The 25,065-nt window shown below is 41.6% G+C and overlaps 2 protein-coding genes across 2 annotated transcripts in view; both read left to right on the top strand.

The window, feature by feature from the left end:
- The first annotated feature begins 265 nt into the window (after positions 1 to 265).
- LOC149320929 (zinc finger and BTB domain-containing protein 12-like) lies at positions 266 to 14,681 on the top strand. The gene is made up of 3 exons (XM_089505273.1): positions 266 to 590; positions 6,871 to 7,463; positions 9,561 to 14,681. The coding sequence occupies exons 2-3, from the start codon at positions 6,961 to 6,963 to the stop codon at positions 10,600 to 10,602; spliced, it is 1,545 nt and encodes a 514-aa protein (XP_089361399.1). The 5' UTR covers positions 266 to 590; positions 6,871 to 6,960; the 3' UTR covers positions 10,603 to 14,681.
- An 8,287-nt stretch (positions 14,682 to 22,968) lies between these two features.
- LOC149320928 (histone-lysine N-methyltransferase EHMT2-like) overlaps positions 22,969 to 25,065 on the top strand; it is a 67,352-nt gene continuing 65,255 nt past the window's right edge. The window contains exon 1 of the mRNA XM_089502734.1: positions 22,969 to 23,025. Coding sequence (XP_089358860.1) covers positions 22,993 to 23,025 — 33 coding nt within the window. The 5' untranslated portion in view covers positions 22,969 to 22,992. The remainder of the gene's footprint in view (positions 23,026 to 25,065) is intronic.

Here is a 25,065-nt window from a genome sequence, read left to right as displayed (position 1 = left end):
GTGTATACTGTATATATATATATATATATATGTATGTGTGTGCACATATATATATGTGTGTGTGTGTACATATATATAGCTCAGTCTAAGAGGGTTTCCTCCTCCTCCTCCTTCAATGGGAGAGAGATGGAGGGAGGAGGGAGAGAGCCATCCCCTTTTAGGAAGGGAGGGGCTATTAGTTGCCAAGGTGATTTGGAGGAGGCTGGAAGGGAGGGAAACAAAAAAACTCCCCTCTCAGGCTTCCCGGCGCACAGTTATGACGTCACCGACCTTAAAGGGGAAAGTGGGAGTGGATTTAAAGGCGCCCGCCTCCCCCCTTGTGCTTGGATCCAGCCTTCAGCCCACCATGCTGGGGGCGTGATTTCTTCACTCCACCCTTTTCTTTCATTGACCTTTTTCCCCTGTTCTTTTTCTGCCTGGAGGACAAATATCCCCTCCCCTTTAAGGAGCCCCCCTCCCCTCCCACTCTTTCCCATTTAATTCCTTTCTCTGTGGCTTTTCACCTCCTTGTTTGGCCATTTGGGGCCAGCCCCAGCCCCCTCTCTCTTTCCCAGTCTCCCTTTGCAAAAGAGAGGGGAGCAGAGTGCAAGGTGAGATTGGGATTGGGATTGGGACTAGGATTGGGAGGGATATCTGGAGCCTGGCTGCAAAGGAAGAAAGGAGGAGGAGGAGTAATAATGCAGGATGGAGATCATATTGTCCAAAGAAAAAGTTGATTGGGATTGGGATTGGGACTAGGATTGGGTTTGGGACTGGGATTGGGACTAGGATTGGGTTTGAGAGTGGGACTAGGATTGGGTTTGGGACTGGGATTGGGACTAGGATTGGGATTGGGAAGCACTTCTGGAGTTTGGTTACAAAGGAGGAGGAATAATAATAATGCAGGATGGAGATCATATTGTCCAAAGAAAAAGCTTTACTAACTGTTTGTAAAGCTATCCAGGGTTTGCTGTGTTGGCCCTCTAGCAAAAGTGCAATAACACATTATTAGGGGATTATTATTGTTGTTTTTATGTATATATAGTAAACGTTGTGTTCACTTTAAAGGTTACAAATATGAAGTAATATGCGAACAAACTGCATTTCTTTTCTCTCTCCCCCCCCAAACCCTTTCTTGAGGCAATGTACTGTATTGCAAATATAATTTAAAATTTTACAGGTTTGTATATTTTTAACACATTCTGTTTTAATTCATAAGTGCTTTAACTTTTGGAAGTGTTTTAATTGTGGTTTTTTTTAAATTTCATAGTTATACTTTTTGATTGTGTTTTTAAATTGTATCATCCTTTTTTAAAATTTATGTGTGTGTGTATATATACACATAGTACAGTATGTATATGTATACTATATATATGTGTATATATATGTATATGTATATAGTATATGTATGTATAAAGAGAGTTCCCTATCAATCTACAAATTTGCTCCTTCTTGATATATATATGTGTGTGTGTGTGTGTGTGTGTGTAATTCCATTCAAGGAGGAGGAAATTCTTAGACTGAGTCCTTGTGTTGAGAGAAAGGCGGGATATGAGATACAGTATTATTATTAAGCTTTATCTATATAGCACTGTAAATTTACATAGCGCTGTACACACAATCTTTTTAATTAGACGGTTCCCTGCCCTCAGGCTTACAATCTAAAAATAATAAATGATAATAAATAAATAATAATAATGGTAGTAGAAGTTTTTTGGTGTGTGTGTGTATACACACACACACAGAATATGCACACGGTTGGCCCTCCGCTTACACAGGGGATCCATTCCAGACCGCCCCATGAAAATGGAGACTTGCAGATATTGAAGCTCCATAGGCCTGAATGGTGCACGTGCCTGCAAGCGCGCATGGGACATATGCCGCTGGGGTGCATGCCATTGGTAATAATGGAGGTCGCCCCTCTGCGAACATTCAAGAGCATGGATCTCATGTCTGCAAGAAAGGAGGGACGATTGTGTGTATGTGTGTGTCCCTCCACATTTGCTGGGGTTAGAGCACAGGACCTCCGTGAATGTGGAAAAACATTCCAGAGAGAGAACACCTCTGTGAGAAAACACTTCTATGGGAATCTCTAGGTCCTCCAGTGCAACTCTGGTCAACATCTGCCAGACATTGACCATAGAATTGCACAGGAGGAGCTACAAATGCCTAGTGGAGTGTTCTCTCTAGGAATCTCTAAGTCCTTCAGTGAAACTTTTGGTTAAAGTGGACCATAGAGTTGCGCTGGAGCACCTAGATATTCCTGGAGAGAACATATTAATAAAATCCATGAATAATCAAAGCTGCAAACTGTGGAGAGACGTGTGTGTGTGTGTGTGTGTGTGTGTGTGTATATTCCTGTGTGGAGGAAAATGCAAAAAGAAAAGGTATGCACATGTGTGTTTTTAGAAAGCATGAAAAAGTTAATTAACTAAAAGGGGCGTGTGGTGGGGAAAGAAGCACTAGAAAAGATGGTGCAACCAATTCTGGTAAGGTCTGAAAAGGGGAGGAAGGAGCAGCATTGAAAGCTTTGTTTTAGCAGCATTTGTGAGGCCTTGGTTTGTGTCCTGCTTGCCACCAGACAGAGGGCTATTTTATTTTATTGCATTTCCAGATGTTAAAATAATTTGTGTGTGTTGTGTGCTTTCAAATAATTTCTGATTTACGATGAACCTAAGGCGAACCTATCCTGGCGTTTTCTTGGCAAGATTTGTTCAAAGGAGTTTTGCCATGGCCTTCCTCTGAGGCTGAGAGAGTGTGACTTGCCCAAGGCCACCTAGTAGGTTTCACGGCTGATCAGCAGAGCCGTCGTCCAACACTCAAAGCACTATGCCATGCTGGCAATACAGAAGAAGGCGCGTCCATTGGGAAAACAACCCTGCAACTAGCAGGGGAAGGCATTCTGTGCTTTGAATCCCACTTGTGGGGGGGGGGGGGGTTGGGATATAAAATATGTGTACCTTCAAGTCCTTTCTGACTTAATGGCAACTCTATCACAGGTTTTTTTTGGCAGGTTTCTCCAGAGGAGGTTTGCCATTGCCTTCTCCTGAGGCTGAGGGAGTATGATTTGCCCAAGGCCGCACAGTGGGTTTCATGGCCAGACTGGGAATTGAACCCTGGTCTCCAGAGTCGTAGTCGAACACTCAAACCACTATGCCACATTGGCTTCTAAATCATTTGTGTGTGTGTGTGTGTGTGTGTGTTATCACTTGCCTGTAATTCATGCTGCATGCCTCTGCAGTGGCACCATCCCAATGTCTTCATATTCTGGTCAAATGCACATTACTGTAGCAGTAATGCAGTTTGAGACCACTTGAACAGCCATGGCTCTATCCTACAGAATCCTGGGATTTGTAGTTTTGTGAGGCACCACACTCTTTGGCAGAGAAGGCTAAATGTCTTGTGAATCCACAGATCCCAAGATTTCTGGTGTTTGAGCACTTGAAATGTGTAGGCTGGCCATTGTTTTGGCTGGAAGATGAAATGGACATTTAAAAATAAATAAAACATCAGCATCAATGCATTGTACAATGTTGAGGTCCCAGCATATGTATATTTATTTTGCACTACATAAAAGGTGTAGAGGGCATACTGAAATTTGGAAATAGAGGCCAGAAAAAAATGCTTTTTGTTGTGTATGGACCCTGACCAAAAGAGAGGGATTAAACTGTTGGTTGTGTTTGAATGTCGCAGTAAACTATGGTTTATGAGTGAATGAAGTTTCTCCCTAGTCTCTCTTTCGTCCTTCCCAATTTTCTTCTGAGTCAACCCTGAGAAGACTGTCAAAAAGTGTTCACTTCAGTTTGGGATTTATTGGGATTTATTGTGGTTTGTAATGCTGTCTAAACCTGGCAAATTGCAGAAAGTCTCAACTTTCTTGAAACAAGTGGTTTATGAAGCTGGCTTGTTTCAAACAAGCCACAGTTAAGGTTAGCTACAGTTTAGTGTGCTATCAAAACCTTAAATTCTACTTTGTTTAACAATGGAAGCTGAAAATGTTGGAATATTTTTGCATTCTCCCCCCCCCCCCCCCGCTTTAGATAGATAGGGATTTCCTGCATGCAAAACCGCTCTCTCTCTCTCTCTCATTCAAACTAACCCTGTGACTTAGGTCACTCCCCCTTTGGGACTAACATTCTCTCTCAAAGATTTTCAACAGTTGGTATTTTCCATCTTCCTCCTCTCTTAACTTTCTTTGGAAAGATGGTGAGATGAGCACATTTTTGCTACTCTGTTGTTTTAAAGCTAGACACTAACAGGTTTGGCTTTGATATTTAAATATTTTTGTTTCTCACCAAAGGCTGAAGCCTTGGGATATTGAAATTAACTTACAGAAAGTCCTAGTTTTCTTACAGCCAGGCCAGAAGAGAAGAGGTGGAGAGTGTGTGTGTGTGTGTGTATAGAAGAAATTAGGTTTCTTCTTGTCATAATAAACGAAGATTTATTGTGCCGTCATGTCAGTGTATAGGAGAAATCAGTGGAATGGAGGAATGGTAACATAAAAGACTTGGGTCCAAAACACACTGGAGAAATAATCCAGTTTCAGGCCCCTTGAACTGCCCTGGCTCAGTGCTAGGGAATTATGGGAATTGTAGTTTTGTGAAACATTTAACCTCTTAGAAAGCTCTGGTGCCACAATAAACTACCCAGGATTCCCTAGCATTGAGCCAGGGCAGTTAAAGCAATCTCAAACTGGATTATTTCTGCAGTGTGTTTTGGACCTAAAATAGTCTACAATGTCTCTTTTGTGGACAAAGAGAAGAAGCAGGGAGAATATTTTTTATTACATGATTTCTCTTCTGAGCTTTCTTGAAGAATCTACCACTGAGGATCTTCTGCATATAAATAAACATGTTGCATCTCTGAGCTGGAATCATCTCCTCTGTTTACATGTGCATCTGCCACTGTTTTCAAAGGGGAAGTGAGGTTCATCAGTTGCAGATTCCTGTAGCACCTTCAGGATTAACAAATCCATCACAGCATAAAACAGCAAGGCCTGAGGGCTTCTTCCATGCCCACAGTAGAACAGGAGCTGTTATCCCTCCATGCTGTAATAATAGGAAACTGGATCCATAAGGATGCAACCAATAACACAAGCCATTCTTCTCATTAAATTCCATCTCTCCCAAATGGGTGAAGGTTCTTTTGGGAAGGGCCCACATTCTTCTTACTTAGAAGGTTCCTGCTTTCAAGTAGTTATTACAACAGAATGAGGCAAAGACACTCATTTTGAGGCAAATGCCATGCAAAAAAACTTAACAGCAACATCTCAAAAACCAGTGTGGGGTAGAGGTTTGCGTTTTGGGCTAGGACTTTGGGGAACTGTTGTTGAAATCCCTGCTCGGCCATGGAAACCCATTAGGTGACCTTGGGCAAGTCACACACTCCTCGCCTCAGTGGAAGGAAATGCCAACCCCCTCTACAAGTCTTATTAGAAAACCCCTGTGACAGGTTTGCTTTAGTGCTGCTGTACGTCAAATGCAGCTTGAAGGCACAAAGCAGCGGCAATGACAACGTGCCATGGCACCCTAAATAAAAGCTTCAATAGATAACAATTTAACTGTTGTTATAAACTGAAGTGTATAATTTGGTATGTGAGAGAAATTGGAACTTGGGTGATAGGTTAAGAACTGAAAGGTTTGGGGTGAAAAAAAATATGTGCAGGTTTCCATACAAGAAAAATGCTTCTCTTGGCAGATTGAAAAATCTGGAAAAGGTCTTACCTTCTGGAAGCATTTTAATTGCAGCACTGATCTATTTGGCATTTGTTCTGTGCTCTAGGACATTTGAAGTTAAAATACTAAATACATACACAGGTGTGTAGTGTTTTACCTTCTCAATAGATACCCTGAAGGCAACAGGTCCTGTCTGATCTTGGAAGCTAAAGCTGTGTTTCGTACTTGGGAGAACACCAATGAATACCTGGTGCTGTAGGCTATATTTCAGAGAAGGAACTGGCACAGCCACCGCTTCTCACTGTACAGTCATAAGCGTGCTTAGTGTATCGTCTTCTTTAGCAAAAATGAGCAAGATATGGCCAATGAGCCATATACAGCCATTTTTGTAGCCCCCAGAGCCTCTTGGAGCTGTTGCCACTGAATTTCAGCATGACGGCAATGAAAAAGATGCATTTTGATAATTTTAGAGAGCAATTGAATTCCAAGAAGCTTCTGGGAAATCCAGTAATCTTATAAAATGTAGTAATTGCATGCCCTCTTTTTATCCTCTTTTAGTGTGAAAATCTTTTTTGTGCAGAGAACAGCTCTTGTCCATTTAATGGCTGTGTAGAAGAGGAAATATCAGCAGGTGTGGCTTATCACACAACCAGGAACCAAGCCACACTCACTGACATGCGTTCTGCTACACAACCATTAAGGGGACAAGAAATGTTTACAATTTTCATTCTGGCAGCCCTGTTTGTAGCAATAGCATGTACATTGCTATACCACTTATCAGTGAACGCAGTACTCTCTTAAGTGGTTTACAGTCTGTAAGCCAATTGCCCTCAACAAGCTGGGTACTCATTTTACTGACCTATGAAAGGATGGAAGGCTGAACCTTGGAGCCCCTGGGATCGAACTCACAACCTTGTGGCTACACTACCGGCATTTAACCACTATACCATAGGGCTCCCATTTGTGGGAAGTATGCGGTTCTGGGGTGCTTGTGTAAGAGGTATTTTCCCATGTTTTAATGCATTGGAAGAGTGGGTTTTTGTGTAATTTTTGACTGAAAATATCTCCAAGATTGTGCCAACAAATTTTTTAATATTAGGGGCCCTTGTGGAACTGGTAGGGGGCTTTTTGGATGACAAAAATGGGCTTCAGCAACCACAGTATGCCAGCCTCAATGTACAGTGCCAAAACTTATGTTTTCTTCCTTGGCTTTCAGTATTCAGCGACTCTCCAGCCCTCAGCATTTCCAGCTCTTTCCTTCTCACACAAAACAGTTGGACCCTCTTCTTCCTCCTGCTAAGGACCAATGGCATCTGGTGTGGAGCTCCTTCGGTTCCAGCTCCCTGGGCATGAGGCTGCCACCTTGCGCAACATGAACCAGCTCCGCTCAGAGGAGCGCTTCTGCGATGTCACCATCGTAGCTGACAGCCTCAAGTTCCGGGGCCACAAAGTCATCCTGGCTGCCTGCTCTCCTTTCCTCAGGGACCAGTTTCTCCTCAACCCTTCCTCAGAGCTCCAGGTTTCCCTCATGCACAGCGCCAAGATTGTCGCTGACCTGCTCCTTTCTTGCTACACTGGTGCCCTGGAGTTTGCCGTTCGAGACATCGTCAACTACCTGACGGCGGCTAGCTACCTGCAAATGGAGCACGTGGTGGAGAAGTGTCGGAACGCCCTGTCCCAGTTCATAGAGCCCAAGATCAGCCTCAAAGAAGAGACTGCAAAATATGGAAGCCACCGAAGGTCCAAGTCCCCCAGCGTAGTGGGCTGCACTACCTCTACCTCAACCCGCAAAATACACTCACGCAAGAGGTTTGTTAAAAAGTTTGTGTTCCTCTCATGTTTGCAGATAAAAGTTACTAGCTTATGGTGACTCTAAGGTGAACCTGTCATGGGGTTTTGGTTCCAAGATTTGATCAGAAGGGGTTTGCCCTTGTCTTCTTCTTAGGCCAAGAGAGTGTGACTTATTCAAGGTCACTCACTGGGTTGCCATGTCTGAAGAGGGATTCAAACTCTGGTTTTCTAGAGTCTTCAAACCACTACACCATGCTAGTCAAGGTCCTTCCTAACTGCCACAGGTGACCAAGGCAAGCATCTTAATTATTGTCCTCAATGATGATTGCTTAACTCTGCTGAAAAAAGTATGTTGGGTAAGTAAGGGAATAGCACCATCTCCTGGCAGCCACAGTAATGATCATATATCTGCTTTAGCTGTAGTAGACCCTACTAGGCTACCCTGTTATAGTGCTATATTTCACTATCATGGCAACATTCTGTGGGTTTTTGACATTGTAGTTTCGTGAGGCCCAAGAGCTCTCTGGCTGAGAATTCTACATGCCCTTCCCTAAACTGCAAATCCCAGGAATTCATAGGATTTTGCCTTGGCAATTAAAGTGGAATATAGCACTGTGATAGAGCCCTTAATCTATTTTGGTGTGTTAAATTAAGCTAAAAATGCTGGTCACAGGCACAGAATCACTTGTATAAAATGTTTCCCAGATCTCTGAGAATGCAGTCATGAGAAGGATGTAATTTATAGGAGGCATGTGGCAACCCCTTTTGTGAACAATCACTTGGAAGAAAAGTTGTGGAAGTGGCTGCTGCTCTTCTGCAGTGGATGTGATAGCCAAGGGATTGGAAACGTGACTTCTCTTGATGTCCAGTTTCCATTATACCCCAGCTATCACAGGAATTAGCCTGAGTGGTTAGAAGATTCTGGGCACTATAAGCCAGGAAAAGCAAATTCTCCATTTGTCCAGTATGACTTACATATTACATCCTCTATCTGAGCAAGCGATGATGATTTCAGAGAAAAAAAGCCCAAGAGGCAGGGAGCAGCCAGGAAGGGTGCAGAAGCCAACCCCACCCCTTTCCAGAACTGAGAGGTGTCTTTCCCCATCTGTCCTCTACCCCTTTCCAGGATGGAGAACCACCTGGGGAAAGGCAGCTATTTGCCTGGAAAAGGGGCAGGGAGACAGTTAAAGGGATGAGAGGGCAGAGGAAGGAGCGTACATGCTCCTGTTCTTCTTCCCCAGCCTATCCGTCCTTTTAACTGGCTTCCTGGGGCGGGGAGTTAATCACGGATTTTCCACATTCCCAGGGGTCTTGCACCCATAACCCCCATAAATGTGGAGGGATGACTGTGTGTCTCCATATGTTGCTGGACTGCAAAACCTAGCAACTCTCACAAGCACAGCCAAAATTATGGAATGATAGTAGTTGCAGTCCAACAGCATCTGGAGGACCACATGATTCCTGTCAATGCTCTAGGTGTATCAGATGCCAGGCAGGCGAGGAACAAAATATGGGGCTCAGAATTTTTGGAGTCCAACATTTCCACCCATGACTTACAAGAACAATGGCCACTTTTTCTGTGGAACTTTAGAGAGATGCTGCCAGTCAGTCAGAATAGACTTCATTGGCTAAAATGAAGGATAGGAAATCGTTGAACCTCTAGATTTAATTTAAATTCAAGTCCTATCAACTTTGGCTAGGATGGCCAGTGATCAGAGAAGCTGGGAATTGTCCACAGGTTCTCTTCCCCTGGCATACATAGACTCACTCTTTGATTTGGTTTAAAGGAAAGTTTCTCAACACAGTGCCTTTCAGGTGATTAGTCTGCACCTCCCATAAGTATGGCCAGTGGTCAGGCATTATGGAAGTTGTAGACTAAAACAAGTGGAGGCCATTGTGCTTGGGAAGGCTGGAATAGATATTGTGTACTGAGCAATGGTGTGGTCTACTGGTTCCCATTGCACTTAGATCCAAACACGGGGTTCCTGGTCAGCTGCAAATTTGCTAGGTGACCTTGAGCCATAAGACATTAGAAGAGGGTTTAAGGCAAACACGTAGGTCAGCTCTCAGCTAGACTTCCCATTGTACTGACATTAGTATCTTTATGCTTCGCAGATCCATGCAGCGCCCTGTGAAGCTGGAGTTCCCACTGGAAGAAGAACTGGAGATGAAGGCAGAGGATGAAGATGAGGACCAGGAAGATGATTATGGAGATGAAGATGCTGTCTCTGATATCTGCATTGTGAAGATTGAGTCAGCCATAGAGGTGGCCCAGAGACAGAAGAAGCAGCAGCAGCAACAGACAAGCAGCAGTTGGAACAAAGATATGTCACCCCAACAGAGCTGGAACAAGGAAAGTTCTCCCCAACAGACTTGGGGCAAAGATTCTTCTCCCCCACCAGGCTGGAACAAGGATGGATCTGGAGACCAGGAAGAGCCTCAAGTCAACTCTACGGTGGCAGAAACCATGGGATCGTCTCCAGAATCAACCCCAGAGAAACCTCAACATGGTGTGGTGAAAGCCTCCTACAGCCTTTCTGAGGATGCTGAGGGTGAAGGCCTCTTGATCATCCCAGGAGGAAGCTACTTGGAGGAGACCAGTGAAGCAGCAGCTGTGGCAGCTGAGTGCCAGAGCAGTGGTGGCGGGATGGGGATAGTGCTAGCGGGACTGAGTGGGCGTCCCTTCTCCACCTTTCCTGCAGTGGGGAGAGGTGGAAGTTCAGGAGCGACAGGGGGTGGTGGAAGTGGTGGCGGCAGTGGTGTTTCAAGGATCATACGTTGCACCAAATGTGAGGAGGTCTTCCAAGGCGTGGAGAAGCTGGTCTTCCACATGAGGGCTCACCATTTCATCTTTATGTGCCCCCGCTGCGGCAAGCAATTCAACCATAGTAGCAACCTCAACAGGCACATGAATGTCCACCGTGGTGTAAAGTCACACTCCTGCACCATCTGTGGGAAATGCTTCACCCAAAAGTCCACGCTTCATGACCACATGAACCTCCACAGCGGCGAGAGGCCTTACCGCTGCTCCTATTGCGATGTGCGCTTTGCCCACAAGCCTGCGATCCGGCGCCACCTCAAGGAACAGCATGGGAAGACTACGGCTGAGAACGTCATGGAAGCCAGCGTGACTGAGATCAACGTCCTCATACGTTGAGGGAGAAACAGCAGCAGCAGTGGCAGCGGCAGGGCTGGCAGTGGTGGGAAGTGGAATGGAAGTCCTGAGCTCTGAGGGAGGGAAGTGGGATGTAGTGGTTAGACTGTAGGGGTGGCGAGCCAGGAGTCCTTTGAGTTTTTTTGGATAGGATTAGCATCTAGTATACTAGAGGGATGGAACTCCTGGATTCTTTGGAAGGGGTTTGCGGGTGGGCCGGGGCTAGTGGATTAGAAAAGAAGAGTAGGTCATATGGGAAGTGTGTGAGAAGTAAGGCTCCTGGATTGCCTGGGTCATGAAGGAGATTAGTCAGTCAGATTAGGGGGATCTGGGCAGTAGAGATACAGAATTCCATGGTTCTGTTCTCTTCCTTTCTTCACAGTTCCCATCCCTCTGTCCCTAATGCCCTGTTACCAGAAACCACTACCTCTTTTAAAGCCCAATTCTATGCATGTTTACTTGGTAGTTAAGTCTTGCTGAAGTCAGTGAGTCTGATTCCCAAGTAAGTGGGTGTAGGATTGTGGTATTTCAGTTGTTTGGGGAGACGCACATGGTTCAGTAAATACCTCCCCCTCCACTAAAAGGGGCAAGGATGAGAGACCTCATTCTATCTCAGCAGCCAAAGAAACTGGAAAAAAAAAAGGTCATTAAAATAACATGAAGTTAGCAGGGAGGGTGAATAGATCTCAGTCAGTGTAAGGCATTGCAGAGGCTGTCTTAGATCAGTCACCTTTGACTCTGCTCAGAATCTAGTTGGTGTATTATGCTGGCATCACCACACCAGCACACAGTGGCAACAGGAAGAGGAGGAGGCATGGTAGCCATGAAGGAAGTAAAACATGGGGCAAATAGGGTGGTTAGAGCTAGTAGATTTTGTTTGCTTTCATTTCACACTGTTGTACAAGTCTGGAAAAATGCAACTGATGGCTTATGGCACCAGTAAGGTCCTGGCGTTTGTCTACTGTTCTTCAATAATAGCGCAGAGGTGGTGTGGCTGGCGGCAGTCTGCCTAGAAGCCTGTAAAGAACCCCCCTACCCCAAAATCTGGTTTGAAAACACTGGGTGACTATAGTAGTGAAAGGGAAGTTGGCAACAACCTAAATTTAATGTGTGAATTTTTCCTGAGATCTAGGCCTTCCAAAAGCTTTGGGCTAACAGAGTCTCTACTGTGTAGTTTGACCTGAGAAATGCACATACCTTGGGTAATAAGACACAGTTTTGTCCAAATACCAAGAAGTCAGTAATCCAAGAGGAAAATAGAGGAGTGCAACGTTTAAGGGGAGCAGGAAGGTTAAATGTATTCTGTTTATCCGTGATGACAGCATGTGATCCTACAAATTCATCCTTCCCAAAGAGTTTTTGGAAACAATATAGGGACTTAAGTAATGTTCCTAGTCCTCATGGCTGTGAATTTATGCTTGAAACCTGTTATGTTGTACCAGCTAATTTATTAATATTTTATTCACTTCATTAAAATGACAGGAAGATTTTAGGGTTAGTAGAGTTTACTACTACTGCCATTACTATTACTACTTGTAATACTACTACTACTGCTAATTCTTCTTCGTCGTCTTCATCATCATCTTCTTCAACAAGCATCCCAAATGCCACCAAACAGCCAGATGTAAAACTGTGAGCATAAAAAAAAAACCTCTGCTGGGTCATACCAAAGAATTATAACCACAGCAGACAACCTGATGCCTTTGGGAAGCCCACAGGCAGGTGATGAGGGCAATAAAACTACATTTGGCTACTTTTTGGACTAACTCTGCATGTTATTGCAGATTTCTGGAAGTGGCAGTCCAAGACAGTATTGTTTCCAAGAACAGAACACCCTTGCTCTAGTCCAAGGCAAGAAGCGATTCAGAAGCATACTGTTTCTGATATGAAGGTGATAAATAGCCCCATAATAAATAGCCACTCAGAACCTTATCCTCCATGTATTTTGTCAATCCTCTTTTAAAATTACTTGCCATTGCTGCACCTTGTGGTAGCAAAATCCTAAATGTAGTTTGTATGAAGGTGTTACAGTTGGCCCTCCTTATCCACAGATTTTTTTATCCACAGATTCAAGCATCCATGGTTGAAAATATTCAAAAAAAGTGTAAATTCCAAATAGCAATCTTTAATTTCCATTTTGTATAAGGGACACCATTTTTTCTGCCATTATATTTAATGTGACTTGAGCATCCACGGATTTTGTTATCCACTGGGAATCCAGGAACCAAACCCCAGCAGATAACAAGGTCCCACTGTACTTCCTTATATCTGTCCTGAATCTCCCATCATTCATCATCAATAGATGACCCAGTTTCTCCTTTTTTGTTTTGTTATTACGTGTCTTCAACTTAACTTTGTCTTATGGCAACCCTATCCTGGGGTTTTGTTTGCAACATTTATTCAGACGGGATTACCATTGCCTTCCTGTGAGGCTAAGAAAGAGTGCGACTTGTCCAAGATCACCCAGTGGGTTTTCATGGCTGAGCAGGGATTCAAACCCTGCTATCCCAGAATCTTAGTCCAGTGTTTAAACCACTATACCATACTACCTGTCTCCTTTTTTCCATACCAATCAATGTTTCTTACACCTCTGTTATGATCCCATCACCCTTGCAGGGTTTTTTTTTTGCCTGAAAAGCTCTCAGATGTCCTCCTGCTTAATAATTTTGGCTGCCCTTTTTCAGAGATTAACAACCAGCACTGAAGTAGCCAAATTTCAAACTCAGGGGAAGTTTATATTTCAATCTAAGATTCCAGAGACCACTAACCAGAGTAGATGCAAAATTGTGGTTCTGAGAAGAGGAGCCAATTGGCTTGCTAAGTCTCATGACAGAGCCTCAGTTGATATTGCCTGTTTGTATAGAAATATGCCTCTATTCACACCATACTATGATTCCACTATAACTGTCATGAATCCATCTGAAAGGATCCTAGGGATGTGGGAAGGCACTTAGGATTCCCTGCATTCCCTTACATTACAACACTACAACTCTCTTGCTGAAATTCTGTGTACTTAACAGAACAACAGATCCCAAGATTCTGTAGGAGGGATCTGTGACGTTATTGAACTGCTATAATTGCATGGTGTGAATACAGATCAGCCTAGTTTAGAAGAAAGAAAAGCTATTTAATTTTGGTATTTATAGCACTGGAAGGAGATTTATACATTATTTTGTCTTAACCCCTTGCTCTGAAAATCTATGATGAGGGAGAATCCACTATCCTTTTGGTGGCTGTTGTTGCTGTGTGCCTTCAAGTTGTTTCCAATTTATGGCAACCCCAAGGTAAACATATCATGGGGTTTTTTTAGCAAGATTTTTTCAGAGGAGGTTTACCATTGCCTTCCCCTGAGGTTGAGAAAATATGACTTGCCCAAGGTAATTATTACTTAGTGGGCATTAGAGACCTTTGATTATCTACTTTTGATCTCACAGGGATCCACCTAACAGACATTGTTGAACTGTAACATCTTCCTTACCATTGGCCGTGCTTGGCTAAGGTTAATGGGAATTGCAGTCCAGTGGTATTTGGGAGATTACATGTTTCCCACCCTTGCTGTGGAATCTACTCTCCTTTCTGGGCATACTTGGGTTTATGCCGTGAGACAAAATTGTTCCCCCTTTTCTCATGTCAGCTGTGAAGATGCTACAGTTGCATTTATGTGTGTATTTTTGGGAAAGTTGGCCCCAATGAATTCAGCAGCACTGACAGTATTTCTGAATAAACATGCCTAGCCTTGAGCTACATATAACTTTAAGCCATCTGCCCTTCCAAAACAGTATGGAGACTCCAATGCTGTAACCATTGAGATGGTATATGACAAGTGCTTAAAACTCAGGCATGATACTGTATGAATATTCAGAGTATTAATTTCACATCCATCTAGAATGCTGGTTGCAATCCAGAAAAGGCGATGGGCCCTTTCTCTTCTAGGCACCACTTTCCATCATTATGTATGCCATCAGACTTACATTTAACAAGTGATTGCCATATGCAAAGAAGGAAGAATTCAGTTCAAACAAAAGAGTGAGCTTACTAGTATTTCCAAGTTTTTTTTTCAGATTGGTAAAAATTACACTTCTAAAATAAAGGATGCTAGTTGTGTATGCATTTAGCACACACCAATAATGAATTTTGGCACTAATACTCTTCTCACTTATAGTGTTCAAAATGAAATGCAGGACTCAGAATTCTTTTAAGTAGATCTTTATGGTAGGATAGGAATTGTATGGTTCTCTGCATCTCCCAGCAGTCCTGCCCAGCCTAGGCAAGGATGTGGAATGCTGGGAGTTGCAGTCCAACAGTTTAAGAGTGCCACATGATTCCCCCATCTTGGTCTATTGCATCTGACTCCTCTTGGCGGACTTCGGCATTCCCTACAGATGCGAAATCCTCTCACCCTCTTATGCGCCATGATGACCATAGAGGAAAGGGACTTCTTTTTCACTTGTTTCTAGCTTGGAAATAAATAACTGGTCTCTTGAGGCTAGTTAATATTTTCATGTAAATTTTGTTCTAATAAAAAACAAGTCAGAATGCTAAGCTGCGAAAAGCTGGATTCTGTAACCTGGACAGGTGAGGAGAATGAAACCAAATGAACAATCTCAGGTTGTGTTATATAATTTCCTCTGCTAATAAAAATTAAAGGGTGGAAAGAGCTATGTTAGGCGTGACTCTCAAGAACTGGGAAACCTGATTAATCCTACCTCTGCTGTTTGAGGCAATAGCAAGCATTGCCCACACAGTTGCAAGTATGGATCACCACAGCCCTGAGGACTAGAAACTTGGTGGGTCTTTTTTTTAAGGGAAGTGAAATTCTCTGGATCACTGCATTCTGTATCCAGTACCAAAATGCCAACTTGCACAGAATCCTTGCAGTCCCAGAGGTAACAATAGATTATGGGAATTTTCCTCCTTATGGTATTGACTCTGATCTCCTGGACCCTAAATAGCTTTTTGTTTTTCATTTTTTCTAAAAAATAAAAAAATAAAAATACATTTTAAAAAAGCAAGAAAAGTGGCTGTAATTTTGTCATTTTGTTGAGCAATTGGTCTGATCTTCAAGTGGGGATTGGGACAAAGATCCCTGGCAGTCCATGTTCTGTGGAAACATCTTAAGTATCAAAGAGAAAAGAGCTGAGAAGAGGATGAGAAAATAGGAGCATAACAGCTGCCTGCCTTCTAGGCTAAACCAGAGGCCTGTCTTGCTTACCTGGTTAACTTGGAAAGCTTTGAAAAGTAATGTGCAACGTGAGTCTAGCCTATGACATTTTGCAGCCTGTGGCAAAACACAAAATAGTACCTTTCTCCATTGTACTACTGATAGTGACAGCATCTTCCACTTCAGCTGAAGGCAGTCACAGTTGGTGAATCTCTTGTCAATGGACTGGTAAATATGGTCTGGCTTGTAATCCAGACTTTAAACTATTATTTGTGATGCCAAGGATATCACAATTCAAAAAGGATGTCGACAGGCTAGAACATCTCCAGCAGAGAGCAACTAAAATGATAAAAGGTCTGGAAACCATGCTTTATGAGGAGAGACTTAAGGAGCTGGGTATGTTTAGCCTGGAGAAGAGACGGTTAAGAGGTGATATCATGTGCGTATGTGTTGCGTGCCTTCAGGTTTCTGATTTATGATGACCCTAAGGCAAACTTAAACTGTCAAGATTTGTTCAGAGGAGGTTTGCCATTGCCTTCTCCTGAGGCTGAGAGAGTAATGTGCCCAAAGTCACCCAGTGGGTTTCATGGCTGGATGGGGAATTGAACCTGGGGTCTCCAGAGTCACGGTCCAACACCCAAAGCACTATACCACACTGGGTGTGATAGCCCTGTTTACATATTTGAAAAGATGTCATACTGAAGATAGAGCAAGTTTTGTTTTCTGCTGCTCCAGAGAATAGGACCAGGAGCAATGGATGTCTTGGGAACGCTCTGAAAATTTCCTTCCATCACTTCAGTGTAACTCTCCCAGGTGAAAGACTAGGAAGTTTAAAACCAAGGCATGCAGGCAATGGCACTTCTTGCTGATCTACTGCCAGTCATCTGATATCTTGAGGTGTATTGCAATAAAAACTGGAGGTTCAGTTGACAGACTTGTACTTTAGTCCATAGTTGAGGAATCTTTGGCTTTCCAGACCCCCAGTTTGTACCAGGCATAGCTAGCATGGTTGTTGGTCATGGATGGTGGTGCTTAGGAGTCCTCCTGTTATGAAGGAAGGATGAAGCTCCTGATGTTGTAGGACTCCCAAGTGCCACCATCCATGACCAGCATTCATGCTATCTAGGCCTGGTACAAACTGGGAGTCTGAATAGCCAAAGGTTCCTCACCCATGGACAAGTCCATCAATTGAACCTCCAGGTTTTATAGCATTATACCTCAAAATGTCAGATGAGTGGCAGTTAACACACTTGCGACTTCGACTTTTGTGGATCTGGTTATTTGCAGATTTGAGTAATATGTTCTCCAGGGATTTCTAGGTCCTCCAGTGCAACTCTGTTGGAAGATGACCGTAGGGTTGTGCTGGAGGACATAGAAATTCCTAGAGAAAACACTTCTGTAGGCTTTTGTAGGTCCTCCAGCATGAGTCCATGGTCAATTTCTGGCAGATGTTTACCACAGAGTTTCACTGGGGGACCTGGAGATTCCTAGAGCGGTGTCCTCTTAGGTAAAAATAATACTTTGTTTTTTATGTGCAGTTTTTCCACGTTCACAGGGATCCTTCGCCTCTAACCCCAGCGAATGTGGTAGGACCACTGTATATTCATTTTTCTAAATGTAGCATTCCAAAAGTTACTTTTTTGATTTGCTTTACAAGTAGTTCTGGCATACTTTTGTAGGTCGCTAAAACGAGTGCCCAGTTTGTTGGGGGTAATAGCAGTATAGAAATGTACTTGCTATTATAAAGCATCCATAGGCTGAAAGATTTCCAGTACTCTGCACATACAGAAACAACAAAAGGAACCAAAATGCAAATAACCTTTTATTAAGGCCATAAAATACAAACATGGTGTGATCTTTCATGTTGCCCGGGAAGTTTCAGTTGCAATTCTCAAAAAGTAAGGGCTATAAAATTTAGATACTTGTTTTTTCTGGTCTTTTATTGTATTTTCTGAATCTACGAGTCCAATTCCCTTAGTCTTTTCATCCATCAAGAATCTTTCTTTCAGTTGTCTAAAAGCAAACCAATTGCAAGAGAATCCATCTTTCCACAATTCTTCTTGTGATTTTATTTTCCTTTTTCCTTGTTCCACTTTCGTAATGTCCGCATATCTCTTCTCTTCTAAACATCGCTTCATTTGAGGATAGCCATAATGGGATTTTAGGACACCATCTTAATTTATATTTTTCCCAGATTCTTAATAGTGATTTCCTAATGAGATGGTTATTAAGGTTTTTGTCAGTTTTCACTTTCTCATAAAAAAGATATCCATGAAATCCAAATTTTAATTCTGCCCTTTCCAAAATTATGTGTAAATCCCGACATAGATGGTATTTAATCCCGTACAAACTATCAAAAATGGATAAAAATAAGAAAAATACCTGCTGGAAATGTCAAAAAGAGGTCGGGACATGTCTACATTGTTGATGGAAATGGGAAAAAAGTTAAAATATTTTGGAAGAATATACATTTAGAAATGAAAAATATTTAACTTTAACGAATGAGCCGAACCCAAAATGTACCTCCTGAACATAATTGAAGATGTTAAATTAGAAGAAAAGAAAGGAAAACTACTCTTCCTTACAACTGTGGCAGCAAGAATGGTGCTTGCTAAATATTGGAATAAAGAAGACATTCCCAAAATGGAGGAATGGAGATTAAAAGTAATGGACTTATATGAGATGGACAAACTAACCTCTCTGCTTAAGAAAAAATCTTTAGAAGGTTTTCATAAGGAGTGGGATTCATGGGAAAAGTATATACAAATAGAAAAAAGGGAACTATACATAAGGAAGTTTTTGAAGAATAATGTTTATATTAGTTATTGGGTAATGTAAAATAAAATAAAAGAGGATAAAAGGGGATAAAGCTGTAACAAGGTAATTAATAGAAATGGTATAGCAAGAGATAGACACAAATAGAAATAATTGTTGAATCTTAAGGTTTTAGTTGTAAACTGATAAGAGTTAGTGATTGTTAAACGTTAATGTATGATGGGAAAATTAAGTGGCCTCGGGAAGGACAGTAATAGGGTGAAAATAACAGTTGGAGAATTTTATAGATAAGTGATTGTTGTTAACTGCTGGACAAAAAAATGATTGTATATTTTTTCTTTTTAATAATGAAATTTTTAAAAATGAAGGGTTAAAGCAAAAAAACAAAACCCGCACACAATAAAAAGGTTTATTGTTGTCCCCTGTGTGTCTTTGTGTAAATACATGATAAAGAATACATGTTCAGTGAGGAAGGTGTTAGAAGTTTCTGTTCATACATGCTTTCAGATTCCCTGAAGATGCCAGCTACAGATGCTGGCGAAACGTCAGGAATAAACTCTTCTAGACTAGAGCATGGCCACATAGCCTGAAAAACCCACAAAGAACTATAGTTAAGGGTTTCTCTCCATCCCACAAAGGCTAGAAGACTGGCTGAGATTTAGGAAGCACTAGAAAGAGATCTGGCAGTAGTCTCAGAGCAAGATCAATGAGCAGACCTGCACTTTCTTTAAACACATTTTTCAGTCATTTAAGTAAGATCAACTGAAAATAAATGTTTAAAAAACTTAGAATTGTTAAGGTGGTGATTAAAAACGGCACTCTTGACAAATTAAAGTGAAAATCAATTTATGAAAGGCTTAGATATGCTGAGATTTAGGAGCAGATATTATGGTCACTCTGATAGCCAACTTGCTCTCTGCCTAAGAAAGGGGCTTTGGGCTTCACAAAGGACTGAGGCTACTGGGATCTCAAGAGGAGCATCTCTCTTTGTCTTGCATATGGCAATTAAAATGTTATTTCCTGGAGCCCCACATGGCCAGAGGTTGGAAGGACCAGCCTGCATTAATGTCCCCCCAACAACATCTGAACTGAAGACAGCTTAACAAAATGTAGGCTTGTGTGTAACATCATCATAATTTCTTCCCTCTTGCATCATCATTTTAAACACCTTTGCCTGATAAAGAAGCCAGTGAAGCTTGGAAAGCTTGCAACATGTGCCTTGTGCATTTTGGTTGGCCAATAAAGCTATCCCTTGTTTTGTGGATTTTGGATGTTATTTATTTATTTATTTATTTATTATATTTACTTGTATCCCGCTCTTTCCCCAGAACTGGGACTCAAGAGTGGCTTCACAACATTTAAAAAAGAGTACAATTAAAAGCACAGAAAAAATACAGCTACTCCTGGATATGTCAACCAACATGGCATAATTCTTTTGAGTAATGGATGAGCTTTTTGAGAAACCAGGATTTGAATCCTTGTTTGGACATGGAAACCCACTGGGTGAACTTGAGGAAGTCTGGGATTGCCAGATCTTCGCCTCCAGCTTCCAGTTTTCATGGCTCATCTCCAGATGGGACACGGGTGCAAATTCCCCAGTTTTGGGAGGCTGCTCACCTCTAGGCAAGAGGAAGGGGCTGGGTCTCTGAGGTCTATACAATATATTGTTATCTGGTCACTGAGGAGGCCCAGCATGGCACACTGGTTTGAGTGTTGGACTACGACTCTGGACGCTAGGTTTTGAATCCTGGCTCAGCCTTGGAAACCCACTGGGGAAGTCACACTCTCTCAGCCTTAGGGAAAGGCAACAGCAAACCTCTTCGGAAGAAACCTTGCCAGGAAAACCATACAATAGGTTTGCTTCAGAGTTGCCATAAGTTGGGAACAACTTGAAGGCACACAACAATATATACATAGAAAGAGAGAGACAGAGAGAGAATGAGTGCCAGCGTGGTGTAGTGGGTTGTGCTTTGGACTACGACCCTGGAGACCAGGGTTCGATTCCCAGCTCAACTATGTAAACCCACTGGGTGACGTTGGGCAAGAAGTCACACTCTCTCAGCCTCAGGGGAAGGCAATGGCAAACCTCCTCTGAACAAGTCTTGCCAAGAAAACCCCAAGACAGGTTTGCCTCAAGATCACTATAAACCAGAAATGACTTGAAGGCACAACAACATCATCCATATATATATATATATCCATACATATAAAATATATAACATAATACAGTATATAATGCAATTATATTTAGTATAACGTAATATATACAAATGCTCTCAATGTCCTCTTCTTTTAGGAAGTTTATACTAAATGTTTTTATCTGGTTAATAAAACGATCTTTCTGTTGAGACCATGATATCAAGCCATATGGCCTTGGATAGTTTATAAAGGCCAATTGAGTTTTTTTCACTATTAATGGAGGAGGAGAGGTAATGGTTCTTATATACAGTCGGCCCTTCTTATACACGGATTTTTTATACACGGATTCAAGCATACACGGTTGGAAAATGTTCCAAAACTATAAATTTACCTTGATTTTCCATTTTTTATAAGGGACACCATTTTGCTATGCCATTATATTTAATGGGACTTGAGCATACATGGATTTTGTTATACACGGGGGATCTTGGAACCAAACCCCAGCGTATAACAAGGGTCCACTGTATTGAGAACATGGTTTCTGCAGATTCCCTTTCTCTGTTAAATCTAATTTGTTATCACTAGTATCTCCCTTCTCTTTATTTACTACATCCTGTTCTTGCTGCCTTGCTGTGCAAGTAGGTTTGACCAAACTTATTTTTTGTGTAGGCTTAGCTACAAATTATGTAACACACATGCATGCACACATATTTGTATATATTACATTACATTACACATAATTACATAAACATATTATATATATTATTATATATGTATGTATCCATATATATCCATAATATATTTATATAATTATATATAATATAATGTAATATATATATAAGTGTGTGTGTGTGTGTGTGTGTGTGTGTGTGTGGTGTAGTCGGCCCTTCTTATCCACAGATTCAAGCATCCATGGCTTGAAAATATTGAGAAAAAGCATACATTCCAAATAGCAAACCTTGATTTTCCATTTTATATAAGAGACACTATTTTGTTATACCATTGGATTGAATGGGACTTGAGCATCCACAGATTTTGTTATCCGCGAGGGTCCTGGAACCAAACCACAGTGGATAAAAAGGGCCCACTGTATATAGTGATGTGAGATATATATAAACATCATCATCATCATCAAGCTCTATTTATAAAACAATGTAAATTTACACGGCACTGTACATACAATCCATTAAAATAGATAAAATAACCCTGCCTATGGCGCACATTCTACAAAAATAATTAAACATAATGCATATTAATACATATATATAAATAAAATAAAAGATTGTATAATATATATATATATATATATATATACACACACACACAATATATATATAGAAAATAAAAGGCTGTATATTATATATGTGTGTGTGTATATATATATATAAAATAAAATATAAAATAAAAAATATAAAATATATATAAAATAAAAGGCTGTATATAACATATATGTATATAAAGGTTATATAAAAATAAAAAATAGATAAAATAATATATATATATATATATATATATATATATATATATCTTTAAAATATGTATAAAATATAAGGCTGTATAATATTTATGGCTATATATAAAATAGGTATAAAATAAAAAGCTGTATAATATATATGTGTGCGTGTGTTTTATATATATATGTGTGTGTGTGTGTGTGTGTGTGTGGCTATATTTAAAATAAAAATATATAAAATAATACAAAAATATTTAAAATAATATATATATGGCTATATATAAAATAAAATATATAAAATAGGTATAAAATAAAAAGCTGTATAATATATATATATTGTGTTTTTATATATATATATATATATATATATATATATAATAAAAATATAAAAAATTATATATATGTATGTATGTATATATATATATATATATATATATGGCTGTAGGCCATTCAAGGGTGGTGGTGGGGGAAATATATGTCCAAAACAAAATTACCAAACACTGCATGGAACTACACTATTAAAATGCCTTTTTCTTAGCCAACAAGGCTGCAAATGGGAGGAAGGAAGACCCCACATTTTTGCACAGCCCCAAAAAAGACCTTTCTCTCCCTGATTCCCAGAACTGGGCATCTTATAGCTGAGCCCAGCTTTGGGGATGAAAAGGAGAGAGAAACCCAGAAATGCCTCCCAGACTTGCAATGCTTGCCTTTGCTCTTTGTCTGGGAAGGGAAAAGAAGGGGACTGAGAAAAAGGGTGCCTGGCTCTTTAAACTGAGGCCTCTCTCCTCCTTTTCCTCCCCTCCCCTCTCCTTGTGACGTCAGTGCGGGCCCGGCTTTGCTGCTGCTGCTGCTGTGGCGCGAGGCCATGGAGGGTGCAACCTCAGGAGGCGCGCTGCAGGTTTGGGGGCTCTGATTGCAATGGGGCAGAGGAATGCTATGGGGCCATGCAAGGAGGGGGGGAAAAGCCCAGGCTGGAAAGAGCCAGAATCTCCCCTTTCCTTCCCTCTTGGCCTTGGATTTTTTTTATGGGGGGGGGGAAGACTTCCTATGGCCACCTGGGAGGGGCTTGGGCTTGCAAAGGAGGAGATTTGGGAAATGCAAAAGGGTTTCATTGTGTGTGTGTTTTGTTTTGCATCGCATCGATGGGGGTGAGTGGTTGGAGTGGGTCCTTTCCTGGGGGGAGAAGCTGGGTTTTGGAAATTGGATTGGGGCACAAGGGGAGGAAGAGAGGAGATTGCCCACCCTTCCCAGATTGCATTGGGTCACTTGGGGAGGGGTTCAAAGAGGGGAAGATGGGTGTGTGTGTGTAATATGATTTAGTAACAGCAATGTAGCAAGTACATTTCTATACTGCTTATCAGGGAACTAGCACTCCCTTACCAGTTTACAATGTAAGCAAATGCAGTTTACAATGTGAACAAATGCATCTGAGGAAGTAGGCTGAAGTCTAAGAAAGCTCAGTGCTGCCAGTTTTCTTTCTTTCACTTACTCCAGTGATCCCTCCAAACTGTGATCTTTAAGGGTGTTGGACTTCAGCTCCCAGAATCCCAGACTATTGGCCAACATGGCTGAGGCTTCTGGGAGCTGAAGTCCAAACTCTCTTAAAGGGGCACAGTTTGGGGACCCCTGCCTTAGCAGCTTGCAGTGTAAACAAATGAATCTGAGGAAGTGGGCTGAAGTCTAAGAAAGCTCAGTGCTGCCAATACCTTTGTTTAAGTTAATCAAATTTTACAATGTAAACAAATGCATCTGAGGAAGTAGGCTGAAGTTAAGAAAGCTCGTTGTTGCCAGTTTCTTTCGGTTCATCCAGTTTACAGTGTAAGCAAATGCATCTGAGGAAGTAGGCTGAAGTCTAGGAAAGCTCATGCTGCCAACTTCTCTCCTTCCCTTAGTCTCAAAGGTGCTGCAAGATCTCTCTACATACAGTTTACAACGTGTAAGCCAATTGCCCCTCAACAAACAGGATACTCAGTTCAGTTCTTTTAATTTCCTTCTCTTTGGGGATCTTTGTAGCACCTTTTGAGATGCACGAAAGATTCCTTTCCAAGGATGGAGCAAGCTTGTTTTCTGCTGCTCCAGAGAAACAAAGCTGTGGATTCAAGCTAGAGGAAAAGAGTTTCCATCTCAACATTCGGAGGAACTTCCTGATAGTTAAAGCTGCCTTTCAGAGTAGAATATCTCAGAATGTGGAGTCTCCTCCTCTGGAGGTTTTTAAGCAGAGGCTGGGTGGCCATCTGTGAGTTCCTGCATGGCAGAATGGGGTTGGACTGGATAGCCCTTGGGGATCTCTTCCAACTCTAGGATTCCATTATTTTGCAGACTGACACTGCTGTGTCTCTGGATTTCAGCCCCTCTTTAATACCAGTATACAGTGGGCCCTTGTTATCCGCTGGTGTTTGGTTCCAGGACCCTCCGTGGATAATAAAATCTGTGGATGCTCAAGTCCCATTAAATACAGTGGCATAGCAAAATGGTGTCCCCTATATAAAATGGCAAAATCAAGGTTTGCTATTTGGAATCTATACTTTTTAAAAAAATATTTTCAAGCCATGGTTGCTTGAATCCGTGGATAAAAAATCGGTGGATAAGGAGGGCTGACTGTACTTCAGTGAAGAAGATGTTTTACAAAGCAATACTCCTTTCACAGAAAAATTGATGCCAGAGGCAGAAATAACTTGGAAGGTTTAAGCCACAGTGGTCCCCAAACGTTGGTCCTCTAGATGTTTTGGACTTCAACTCCCAGAAGCCCCAACCAGCATGGCAAGCAGTCAGGAATTCTGGGAGCTGAAGTCCAAAACATCTGGAGGAGCAAATTTTTGGAACCACTGCTTTAGGGCTAGGTTCCTACACTGCAAAAAAAGAAAAGCAAGTGCCAGCAAACCTTTTATACAGAACTAACAAGATGTACATGTGAAATGAAACAGTGAGGGTCTAAATG

The sequence above is a fragment of the Sceloporus occidentalis genome, unplaced genomic scaffold (genome assembly GCF_023333645.1).
Source record: "Sceloporus occidentalis isolate IW3139 unplaced genomic scaffold, rSceOcc1.0.p SCAF_1, whole genome shotgun sequence".
Taxonomy (NCBI): Eukaryota; Metazoa; Chordata; class Lepidosauria; order Squamata; family Phrynosomatidae; genus Sceloporus; species Sceloporus occidentalis.
The sequence above is the reverse complement of the archived record's forward strand: the minus strand, read 5'-3'. Positions and strand labels throughout refer to the sequence as shown.